Here is a 13,127-nt window from a genome sequence, read left to right as displayed (position 1 = left end):
CACTGACAATGAAGGAAATTGAAAGTGATTTACGAGAGACTTCGGAAGAGAGATGTTGTACAAGAGGATCTCAAACCTGCCTTTTGCGCAATATCACTACTGATGTTTTTCAATTTTGTCAAACCAATATACAAATCAAACAGTAAAGCTTAATTTTGACAGAAATATCCAGCGGATTGTGAGCTCAGCTGTCTTTGACGTTGCACTGAAAACAGGGTTGAGCAAATCTAGCAGAGATGTGATAAGTTAGCCAAAAGGCAAAGCTTTTATACAAATTTAGTGCTTGTCTGTACAGGTGCAGGCTGTATTTATCATAACAATAGAGCCGATATAAATGTAAAACAAAACTTGATAGCGGGAAATTTTTCATAATTAATTGAAGTATGGCAGCGGAAACCAAGGCTCGGTAGCGAAATTAGTCATTCAGCGATGCTGTTGCTCTCTGAATGCAGGTAAGTTTGCAAAGATCGACCGAAAATTCCCTGAGATAAACTTTCTTTAACGGCGAACATGTTCAAAAGCGAAAATAGACGCCAGGGAAAACTCCGCATCTTTAGAAAGCTCGGCTCTCGTTTGAACGTCATTGACGTAACACGAAGTCGAGGCTTAATCACAAATGCAATGGCTGGTGTTACGGAGGGACTGTGTGTTGTCGTCGAATGTCCCGTGTTTTACTTTGTCTGATCGCACCGCAGAAATTCGCCGTCTAGTGTGGGACACGGGTGAATGTGGGATGGAAGCATTGAGGATAAATTTGCTCTGAAAGGGCTCGCGGAATGGATGAATTCAACTTCTCGCTCGGAGACGTCGTGTTGGCTGAATGGGAAGACAAACTGTTTTACGCGAAAATTCAGAAAATTGACCGAGTTTCTGCCAAGTGTAGTCTAATCTTCGACGATGACTCTGTTGAGGAATGTCCGTTTTCCAAGATTCACAGTGGTTCGTCTTTAATTCTTGCACTTTAATTTCTTTATTCAATTCAGGAGAATATAGCGATGTGTATATCGATAGAATCCGGCCCAAGTTTCTTCATGTATGCCACACAGAGTTCTCGGATTTGCTCCCTCTGTCTTCATGTGGGAAGCAATTAGCGAGTTTTTATTTTCACGATAGAACTTCCTTTGCGTAATATCGTAGGAAAAGTGTAATTGGGTTTCTTTGTCTTCGCTAACGCTACTTTCTGTTTCCTTACAGTGACAGAAACGACGGCAGAAATTGTGTGTATCATTTGCAAAGACGGAACTTCGCTAAGACCAAACGAGATCGTGTTATGTGACAAGTGCGGGATTGGTAAGTACTTCTTCCGTGTATTCTGCTCCCCATTTTATGTTAGCGCATCACTGAAACGGAAGGAGGAGTAAACTTTCGCAATGCTGTAATGGCTTTCTTTTCCGTACATGTGTGTGGTAAAGAAAGGCCGTCCATTAGATTTCACGTCAATCCACCTGCTGTAAGCGCCGTTGTTGTGAAGGAAGAAGACAGGTCGCTGTGCAACGTGGAATCGTTTAAACAATGAGAGCGCAAAAATACTTACCACTTCACCTTCCAGTTTTTGTACGGTTGAAGCGCTTTTCAGCGAAAGTGAGTTACCTTTCTGGAGCAACAAATTATTCGGACTAAACAGTAGTAAATGATATTACTTCGTGATAATGACTCGCCGAATCGTATCCAAGTTCAGAAAATGTTCGATTTAATAAAAATATAAACATCGAATTCGCTTTGCCATTCAGTCAGTGAGAAATTTTCGAGAAAAATGGCGAACTGATATTCTGATAAAATTAAAATAGCAGATGAGATAAAAATTGATACAGGTTTTCTTTTATTTATGTGATTGTATTGATTTCAAAAATAAGAATATTGACGTCGATTTGCGAGTGGTCTCAGTCAAAATGTTCAAAAGAGCGCATTACATTCAAAGGTTTCCAAGGAAAAGTGTCAACGTTCCGATCAGAATTCAACTGGACTACTGTTGCTTCGAAACCAAATGATTGAGTCATTCTCGCTGATATGATGGACAAAATTAAAAGCTCATTCATTTTGTATTTATCATGGCGGTAATTTCGAAGTATAAGCAAGTTCGAAATACTGAACTTGTAAGTAGCCGTGGAATTCATTATTCTGCAGAAGTAGCCCCATCACGCAGTGGTTGATTAAAATAGTAGTTACGTTGCAGAGTATTTATATTTCTTTTTCACTAATGGATGTTGTGGTTGTCAAAATTGTCAGCTGAATGACTTCGCGCGCAAAGAGATTTTGTTCAACAATGTTTCAGTTTTGTCGGATTGATGGAACGGTTGATCAAAATTATGTATTTTGAAATATGTGCATACTACATATACCGCTATTACAAATAATATTAAAGGAAATAAATTTTGTTTGTTTAAATATGTTAAAAAGGACCGATTTGCGTTTTCTTGGCGTAGCTTTTATTATATAGATAAATTTTTAAATTTAATATCCAGAAATCTTGATTCTGTGCCGTTCATCAATTTACGACATTTAAGATTTTATACGTTTAACACACAATACTGTATTTCTTCTGGTCATTTAAATGTCTGGCGTTGTTCAACTCCTGGTGTTAACCAGATTAGTTTCTCAATTGAACAGTGGGAAAAGTCACTGACAATTGTTTAAAACAGCCTGTTGGTTATATTAAGAAATGTTTGTCGGTGCCAAACTCAGTGCATTTTAAATTTTGGCGGAGTCCGACCGGCTTCGTGTCTAGTAGCTAGTACATTTCAGTAGGACTTCCTTATTGTTACATGTATATTAATAAGTATATATAGTCTGGTTATCCGAGTATTTTTTGCTAGTGATTCACTGCCTTTCCTTTAAAATGAATGTGTTGTGTGATTAAGATTCAGTGGGAGATGGTCAATAGCATTTGACACCAACTGTCAGTAGTATATAATAGCAAGCTGTTTTGTATGTAACAACCAAATTTTGGTTTTATCCTGGGATTTTCTTACCCAGTAATAACTATTAACTAAAGATGGTTACACCTGGTGACATCATTTACAACAAAGAGCCCCCACTCACACTTGAACATGATATCATGTCAAAGTTGGTTGAGTTTTACACTAAACTTTCTTTGTTGATTATTTGTTGCCAGTAGTGAGTACACTTTAGTACATGTCACTGCCTTGGAAAGCAGTCTATATATGCTGCAAAGGATGTGTTGTTTTCCATTGATCAATACTGGTTTTTTTAATGTATAACATATAGTTTTCAGGGGCATTCCACTTAAACAACGATCTTAAAATGCATTTTGACTTTTTTTTTTTACAGATATACAGTATATTAATTATTATTTCAACGTCCCCCCTGTCGCTCCGCCCGGGCCCCGCCCCCCCCCCCCCCCCTCCCCCCCCCCCCCCCCCCCCTCCCCCCCCGCACCCCCTCGGCCCCGGGTCCCCCCACCCCCCTCCCCCCTCACCCCGCCTCACCTCCTCGGGATCATGTTAAATTTCTACTTCATGTATATATATTTGCCAGGAAAATTTTTTCAGTCATGTAGATGTCCAGGAAGAGTTCTATTTTTTCTTGGTCACATAATTTCCTTTGACACAAACCAGTATATTATCTGATCATTTTAGTAATCCTTGACAGGTGCTTTTGATGTACATGGGATGATGTAGAGTGACTTGGTTATATCTTCTGTTAAGAGTGCTGCACATACTACGGACAATAGCTAAAATAGATTGTTAAGTGCCCAATTCTTCTCTTCACAAACTTTAAAGCACACTTGAGCTGTTAAATACATGTATGTCAAAATGTTAATATCAAATATGCATGCGTGTACCCTTATGTATGTGCTTGTGATGCCTCTCTTATAATGTTTTTTCCCTTTAAGTACGATTTGACTGAGTATCAAGTTCCTGACAACTGAACTTACCCATGTGTCAACAGGCTGTGCAGCAATTTTGTGATGTGTAACACATATTTATCGATTTGCTCATGACACCATTTTCTGTGACAACTGCCTGTTACAGGTAAAAAATAAAAAATTAACGCCGCTGTGTTTTTTTTAAAAAATTATCACAGCTTATTGAAGCAGTTACTTTATTCGGGTTTTACATCAATTAATGAATCCAAATAAAAGTTCCCTAAAGTTTCCTCCTAGACTTGCTGGAGCCTCCAAAGTAGAAACACATTAAACATGTCTGCATTGAGCTCACTGAGTGGTTTGGCTTTTTGAAGTGTTGTTTTAGAGCATAGTTCCATAATTTGATGTGTCACTTCATATAAGCATTTGTGTGTGTGATCCTACAAGATGAGAACAAACTTTATTTGGTAAAATAGGTCAGGTAGAATGGCAGCACATACTGATGTGGACCTGCTATGGCAATGCTAATCATTGGTAGTTTATGTGAGTTTTATTGAGCACTAATATTATTCCTGGGACTGACTTTAATCCATCACACAGCAGGTGCAGCCACAGGATTAATATTTCTGTATTTTAAATTAACCATTTTACAATGCGACGCGCCTTACCGTGGCCACCCAACAAACTTTAATTTTTTTGACAAGTTAATTAGCCAATCAGAGAGCGCGAATTTGTTTGAGCTGTCCCACCCCTTGCAATGTTCAAGGCTGTTGTCACGAAACCTGTGGAATCGCATTCGTATTAAAACTGAAGGTTGTATTTTATTTCAGCTTATATTTTTGGTATGGTACAGACGTAAATCAATTTTTAAGCAATATTTTAAACATATCCACCGTTCTGAAAAAAGCTAAAAGAATTTTGCTGTAAAATTGTTGAAACTCCCTCAACGATTGCGATCTTTGTTTCGTCGTTGGCAAGCATTTGACATTTTCGAAGGAATTCCTTTATTTCGTGGTGAAAGCAATATTCGCATGTGTTTAATACGGAGAGTAAGGAGGTTGGAAAAGCAGCTGAACTCCGAAGTCATTCAGCAGATCTCTAAACACTGCGGCTCAATAAATAGACCATGGTGGAATCCGCAATTATTGAAATTATCCGCAATTATTACAATTCTTACAATTATCCTCGCCGTCCCCTCGGGGGGGGCCGGGGTTGTCCTTCGCATCGGCGGTAGGCGCCGCGCTGCTCGTTCCGGTCGGGGTTCGTCATGCCTTGGGCAGCGCGCCATGTGGAAAATAACCGAAATTATTCGCAATTATCAAACGGCTTCTAAAGTAGTAAATTCTTCTTGCTGAGCTTTGATTCTGTAACTCTCCAGAAGCACTGGTAATCGACGTAATCTACACTTGCAAAACTAGTAAGTTTTCATTCATCTGGGTTGTTTTTCTATCTAATGCTTTACACGTATACATTCTGTCTGCTCATGCTAGTGCTGCCGCTAGCGCTGTTTGAAAAACCTGCAGAACTTTTTGACACTTGCATTTGCGGGTGTGCTAATACAACTGTTCGAGGTAAACTTCTAAGAAAGGTCTATCGACTTCAACGGTGCCCTCTTGCCTTCCATGCCAACGACATTCTTGATCTCGCTTTCCAAATTCGCAGTTCTCGGCCAGGATCAGTTTGTCTGGTGAAGGAAAGAAAGCATCAATGTCCCCCGGGTTGTAGATATTTGAGGGAGCTTAGTCGAAGTTTTGAATCCACAAGATCCAGTTGTAGAGCTCACTCATTTCGTCCTTTGCCGTATGCGTTTAACCTTCTTTAGCTTTCTTTCTATCGCTTTGTGTCGAGGACTAAAATTAGAACCCGCGCTTTGAACAAGGAGGCAGGAGGCGGGACAGCTCAAACAAATTCGCGCTCTCTGATTGGCTAACTTGTCAAAAAAGTTTGTTGGGTGGCCACGGTAAGGCGCGTCGCGCTGTAATTCCAACCTCCAATTACTTCTTCTTAGTAATTAGTGATATATATCTTTAGTTCTGAGAATGTGGTAGTTCATCATGGTAGTGTTCATAATTGACGATTTTCTTAATTCTCACTAACTTAATTAATCTGTTTGAGAATGCATCGATAAAGTGAGGAGAAAATAGATATTGGTTAATTACTTGTGAATTTTGTGGGAGGTAGACTGATGGTTAGCCTGCTGGACTGTGGATCAAGCGGTCTGGTTACTTTGCTCACTCTCATAGTGCCACACTCCACCCAGGTGTATTTTACTCTGCAATTCAGTTATAATAACTGCAATGAGTTTCCATTAAACATTATATTATTATTATATATTATGAGTACCGGCGAAATAATGCTGGGGTGTAACCCTTTGATGGGCTAGCATCCCATCCCAGGGGGGAGTTAATACTTCTCGACAGAGAAATCAGGATAATTTAGCTAAGGCCTGTATGGGTCACTCCGCTCGACGAAGACTTAACCTTTGCTAATTACTCTCGTGAATTGAAGTGTCTTATTAAAGATCTTTCCACTGAGCCAACTTATTGTCAGGATCTTGAAATCTGAAATATTTACAATGAACTGTGAAAAAGCTGAAACCTGTCTTTTTTGGCACCGGACCCATATTCCAAACCCATCAGCAGAATTCTGTTGCACTTGTGTATAAGCACGAACATGATAAAACTAGACTCTTATGTTGTGTCTTTATGGCATACGTAGTAATAGTGAGTCTAGAGTGTATTGCCCTATGTTGTCTTTGTGACATATTATCATGCCTTGTGTGGCTTTCAAACAATAATCAGATTATAAATGTCGGCACGCCTTGTGTAAATATTTGTATTCTATACACGAGTCGAAAACTTAAACTCCTAGAACTGCTCTTACATGCTACAAATCGCCAAGAAAACGGCTTTAAAACAAACGAGTCGTAAAAACTGATTTTAGAAAGCTTAACTATTACAAATAGCAATTAGTGAAGAAATTTGAATATTCATATGGGCATGCTGTGGCCTCACAAACATAGGATGGTAGGCCTGTGGTTAAAGTACAATATTATTATGAGTCTAATAATATTATATTTCCTTATGGTAAATATAGTTTCAGTGTTTCAGTTAGGCATTATACACACTTCATTGTCTCTTTGTAATCATGAGTTAGTTTCATCTCACTTGATCCCAGTAAAGTGTAACATTAGGATGATGGCTTAAGTTATATAAAGAGAAACACCATGTGTGATATAGAATTTTGGTAACATTGTCTAAAAGAAGTGTGCTACCTAATAAGATTTAATAAATTAACAGAATTTGAATGACTAATAGTTGTTTCAAAATTATGCTTTGTTTTTGAGTTTTTTTATCTGAGTTACAAAACACAGCTGAAAACTCAGCTGTACATATCAAGGGCATTGTTTTTAATTTTAATTCTTTAAGCATGTAGTATATGGAATTTTAGTGTCACATTAAAAATATTTATCCTAGTTACACCTAAAAAACTAATACTGTTGCTCAGCTGGGTATCTTTAAACTTGTCCTTAGCTCTGACCATTCAAATGAAAGGTATAAGGTTGTTTAAGAAAACCATAATGGCGATGGATATCGGAACATGGCTGAACAAAAATTTAACAAGTAGTACCAATATATAGCTCTGTACTGTACATGTGCTGTAAATCTTTGTACATTTCTTTGCCATCCTCTGGTCTGGGACATGGGGAAAAGGGAGGCTGGGTATAGGCCGGGCATTTGAACTTAGCTGAGACTTTCTCTTTAAATGCCCAAAAAAAAAAAAAAAAAAAAACAACCTACCCCCAAAATTTTTTTTTTTTTTTTTTTTCAAATTTTTAAAAATTTTAAAATTTTCAAAATTTTAAACTTATTTAAAAATTTAAAAATTAAAAAATTAACAAACATTTTTTTTTTTTTTTTTTTTTTTCAATAATATAATTTTTATTATAATAAATTTTTTTCATTTTTTTATTTATTTATAAATATTATTATTAATTATTATTAAAAAAAAAAAAAAAAAAAAAATACTTTTTATTTATTTTTTTATAACCAAAAAAAAAAAAAAAATAAATTTAAAAAAAAAAAAAAAAAAAAAAATATTTTATATATCAAAAAATAAAAATAAGGGGCGGGGGGGGGGGGGGGGCATTTGTGGATGTTCAAAAGAGTCACGAAACTTCAAAAAATGTTATAGGAAAGTCAGTTAAAACGGTCAAAAGTCCCCACTACGGGCAAACAATAGGCCATTTCCGAGTTACCCTTTGCCTCTGTTTCAAAGCGAGTCTATGTGCGAATCTATTCATATGAAAATGAGTTTCACCTACAAGTCCATTTTCATGCAAATCAAACTCATTTTCATTTGAATGGTTTCGCACGTAGACTCGTTTTAAAAGAGAGGCAAAGGGTAACTTGGAAATGGCTTATTGCTGTCAAATCTCCTGCCTATGCCCGGCCTTCCCCCCCCCCCCAGCGGGTTAACATTGATAGGTGCATTAGAGGGAGCTGCATGTTGGGTTAAGGACAGACTCCCGGGGACAGACTATATCCACAACTCAACATCCCAACAATGAGAGCTGAAGGCATGTCAGCCAGTGGTTCTTGTGTTGGGTTTTTTTTTTTGCAAGTTATAATAAACAGTTGTCTTTGAATTTATGTGATCAAGTAAATTATGTTTATGTTCTCTAGTGATGCAAGTATTTTCCTTAGAAGTGAAGGAATGTTAAAATGTGCTGCAGGACAAAATTGGCAAACAATGAAAGCAAAGATTTGCTTGAATAGGTAGCAACCAATTCAGGCTCTGATTTTTTGAACTATAATGTACTCAGTATATTGAACTATAATGTACTCTTTATTGAACTATAATGTACTCTATATTTCTGTTTATGAGCATTGTGTGTGTTCAATTAATATAACACAAGCAAATTAAAAAAGCCGATTAAACTAAAAAAGTCTAGAAGGCAACAAGCACTTTTCTTTTAGATTTGTAATGTCAGGGTGTGTGTCGCTACATGTAAACAATAACAACAAAACATATGACCATGCAGTACAGAGCGTATTGTAGTCATAATAAGAGACCAGTACAGAGCGTATTGGTAGTCATAATAATCACCTGTAATATCACCAAAATTGTGATCAATTGTAAAATCTGAATAACTTTCTTTACAAAGTTTACTTGTGCTTAAACACGTTCTTTATCATTAACAGCAATGCAATATCTTCGCCTGAAGTTTACAGATTGTTTTCCTTTAAAGTCAACATAGGTCAACATACAGCGTTTTGATTGTATGATGGCTCAGGTGAGCATGTTTTTTTTTTTTAAATGAAAAGCAATAACCTTTTCCATTCATATTTGACCTATCTCTTTCACAAGTTATAAACTAACGGATAGTATCATCGTTTACGGTGATGTGAGAGTTCGTGGGAATGAATGCTTGATACGGTGAAATTCATAACCCTACGAAGAATAAGTAGGGTAATGTACGTATGAATATGTAAGTTTCCATGAAATCGTGAACGTTATCGACTTTTAAATTGCATCATAGGTGACGTCAAATGTCATAAATCTCTTGATTTTTACTCGGTCTCAGATTTTTCTACGTCCCCGAAATTACACCATAAAACTAAATGAGATGTTTGTTTATTGAAAAATCAGTTAAAAAATCATTTTATTCTCGAAGTAGTTATTTATACCGAAATGTATAATTATTGAGAGAACTGTACTGCGTGTAAAGAATAGGGCTTGCACTTTCAAATTTATGTTTAGTTTTCACAGACATATGAATGGGTACTTTTGCAAGATTGTAGGATTTCAGAGAGGAATGAATGGCAATCGGTTCTTGAGAGTTGAGCTTGGAAGTGAAGAGCCTCTCACACAGGACTAAACGTGATGCTGGGCGGGACATGCTAGCTACATGGCCGCGTGGATATGACTTAAGAACACTTGTAGGTCTTTCATTTCCTGAACGAACTAATAAGAAAATGAGAGAGCGAGAATCGTTTGTGATGATTTACTGGTGTCAGTGTCATTATAGTGCACACGTGTTTTGAGTTAGGTGAAAAGGATCTGTACAAAACTCGCGCGCGAATTAACAAAAATGTCTTTTCTCATGGTTGCTATGAATCAAGTGCCATCAGAAACCCATATTAATGGCATACACGTACTCCCAGTAAATCTCTCTCAGATCAAATCTCCGCCTGAAAAAAGTAGACTTAAAACCTTTATTCCAGTAAAAGAGTTCTTCGCACGTCAGTTGCCTAGTTTTGGCAACAAACTTTGTGATTTTGTGGTTCGTGTGAATGTTGTAACAAAAAAATGTCGAGGTTTTGTTTGGCGCGTTTATGAATTATTAAATTTATGACGTAAATTTAGCTTGTGAAATTGATTCTAATGGAAATTCTTTCAAACGCTATTTTCAACCATTACTAACCGGTGCTCCACTAATGGGAATTTAAAAGTCGGCTATGCTCTTTGAAGAATTTAAAGTCTAAGTGAAAGATGCCTTAACTTTAACAGCGACTACACGCTCAGTACAAATTTCTGATCACTAAAAGCTGTGTAAAACTGAAATCGTTTGCGCGTGAGTCTAAACAGTACCAATAAGCGCTTGCATTCCTCAAGAAAAGTTTCATGTGTTTTTTGCTTTTAGAGTTTTTTTGGCATAAGTAGCGACTAGTAAGGCTTTCAGAATTCTCTCAGTTCTCTTCATGTATTCCATGTCATGAAACGGATCCAGGCGACGTAAAAAGCGCTACTCATTCTACATTGCTACAGTGACATTCTCTCAGCCGACTGCTTGAGGATTTTCACCAGGTGCACGGCTGTCGTGTTCTTTTGTTTAAGAAAACACAAACACGACTTCCATTGAACCAGTCTCTTTGTTCTTCCACGACAAACACAAAGGACCATATTGGTACAAAGGGGTTTTACCATTCATGATGTTGTCAAATGACCAGCGTCGTGTTAAACAAAAGTCTCCCCTTGTCAAAAGCGGACCGCGATAACCTTAGCCGTCTTATTGTGCACACACATTCAAGGGAATTAAAGTTCTTTTGGAGCACTGCCGTTGGCATGGATATTCACCCAGAACAAGTAATTTCACACATGGAAGGTCTCGAATGTTGTGGCTGCCTTTGAAAGGTTCAGTTGCTGAGATTAACAACAGCCACGATTTGATTTAACGAAACACTTAACTGCTGCTGAACACTGACTCAAAAGGTTGGCTTAAGTTGAAGTTTTCTATATGAAGTCTTGTATTTCTGGTTTAAATTCAAGCGTTGCATACGTAGCGTTTGTTACACTGTATTTGTACTTTTGTCTTTCATATATGTTGACGTGTTTAGCGTTGAATATTTTTGTATCTCAGTAAAGCTAGTGGTTCTATTTCGGTTTGCTTCAAGGTAGACAACCTTCAGAAGCGCTCGAACTGTTCTCTTTCAATCCGTGATCCGACCAATTTAAATTAGTTTCTTAAACCAGAATTTGCATACAAATTCACCCAAATTTGATCACATAGAAGTGCAAAGCGGAGAGTGCGTTGGTTTGGGTTTTTATACAGGGTCTATTAGTTAGCTTTAAAAAGGAAGTTTCGAACGGAAGGGTTTATTGGCGACAACTTTCACAAATTCCCTGATTTGTTTGCCTAATCGCCGTGCCGTTTTGTTTATAAAAACATAAACGTTTGCTGATAGGCCGGTTCAGTAAGTAATTTAACAGCACCAAAAATATTTGAGGTTTTGCATAGTGCACGGACACAAAGAAGGAAATTTTGTTTCCTTTAATATTGGTCTCGGCATTCATTTCTGTTTCTGTTTATTTGATAATTGTCTACACAACAACATACATGAGACTTGTCTGTTCCCTCTAAACTTACAACAGGCATTTATGTTTGTATTGAATTAAGTGGGAAATTTTTTAGATGATTTTCAAATAGAAGTTTCTGAGGCGAAAAGGGTGGAGTAACAACCAGGTAGTTAAAGAGCCTTGATTGTAGTTCCAATCAGTTCGAATCTTCAACTTCTGTGAGGTGTTTTAATCGGGCAGCAGATAAACACATAGAATTTAAACAGGATAGTAGAGGAAATTCGAATACTATTAACATTAATTTGTGTTGCTCGCAGATGTTTATATATAATGGATGTTCTGTCGGCCATTAGCATTTTCCGTAGCCGTGGTCATTAATATAATACGTTTAGTCCTTATGCGATACGCCGGCCGATCAGCAAAGATTGTGTTGGATGCAGTTTTCTATTAATCGGGTCACGCACTGAACAAAATGCAATGTAATCGCTGTTATTTTAATCAAAGCTATGTGTCCGTTTGGTTTTGCACTGTCAGAATTTCAATGTAGTGAGATCATTGCCAAATTGAGCGCAGCTTTTTTTGCGAAAAAGATCGTTTCTTTTGCGCATTTGAAAAGTGTCTATATGTGATACGAAGCCCCAAAAATATAAATGTGTTCAATTTGTTGACACCTTGTTGTGATTATTAACCGGCCATGGCGAGCGACATTCCGCGGGAAAGGGATCTGTTGCTAACCAACGCGCCTTGGGACAGTAATACCATATGTCTCTAGGATACGTGAAGAGCTTAGCAATATGTGAACCATGTGGCTCCGCAAAATAGATTTAAAAGAACATTGAAAACAGTTTGTATAAAAAGATACCATTTATTTCTTTTCAAGAGAGGGTGAAGCTATTCATAGTCTCGTAATTATTTTATTTTTCAGGTTGTTGTGAAAAATCGCGTGTTTTCCTGTTATGTGGGAAGATACTTCAATAAAGGAAGTTTTTGTTATTTTGGTCTAAATTTCTTCCCTTGATGGATAACTTGACTCCATAAAAAACACTGTGTCTGAAAGAAAAGGGAACATTAGTTATTTAGGGTCTAAAATTCTTCCCTTGTTGGAACAGCCGATCCTTCATCAGCAGTCTAGGTCTGGGCAAACAAAAGTATTATTTCAGGTGATACTAGAGCGACAGGAACCAGATGAATCAGATCATTCGTGCTGGTTTGAATTATTTCACAACTGGTGCGACTGTTTTCTAGAGCAGTGTAGAATTATTAAACAGAAGGCGTGCTTCTTTACACATTTTTGTTACACTGGTTCGGCTCAGGTAGGACTGGAAAAAAAATTCTGCACACTACTGATACACTCATCCAGCATTTGGAGGCTAAGGTCACCGTCAAAGTGCACCAATTGCAATGTCAATTTGGCCGATATTATTCTTTTGATTGCTGAGCTGAATTGTACAAGTTCTTTTTTCTAGCCGGTTCACGCTGATAAGTCTAAAGTTTACTGGCG

The 13,127-nt window shown here is 37.4% G+C and overlaps 1 protein-coding gene across 3 annotated transcripts in view; it reads left to right on the top strand.

The window, feature by feature from the left end:
* Window positions 1–246: 246 nt before the first annotated feature.
* LOC144647353 (uncharacterized) overlaps window positions 247–13,127 on the top strand; it is a 30,627-nt gene continuing 17,746 nt past the window's right edge. Inside the window, exons 1-2 of one of the 3 annotated variants that reach the window (XM_078507151.1) lie at window positions 247–452; window positions 1,195–1,290. Coding sequence is in view for 1 of the 3 variants with exons in the window: in XM_078507150.1 (XP_078363276.1) it covers window positions 777–939; window positions 1,195–1,290 (259 nt within the window). In the remaining 2 variants the exon portion in view is untranslated. Of the gene's footprint in view, window positions 453–607; window positions 940–1,194; window positions 1,291–10,906; window positions 11,042–13,127 lie in introns of those variants that run through there. The other 2 variants (XM_078507150.1, XM_078507153.1) reach the window with 2 other exon arrangements.

Source organism: Oculina patagonica, chromosome 3 (genome assembly GCF_052425735.1).
Source record: "Oculina patagonica isolate OP01 chromosome 3, crgOcupat, whole genome shotgun sequence".
Lineage (NCBI taxonomy): Eukaryota > Metazoa > Cnidaria > Anthozoa > Scleractinia > Oculinidae > Oculina > Oculina patagonica.
The sequence above is the reverse complement of the archived record's forward strand: the minus strand, read 5'-3'. Positions and strand labels throughout refer to the sequence as shown.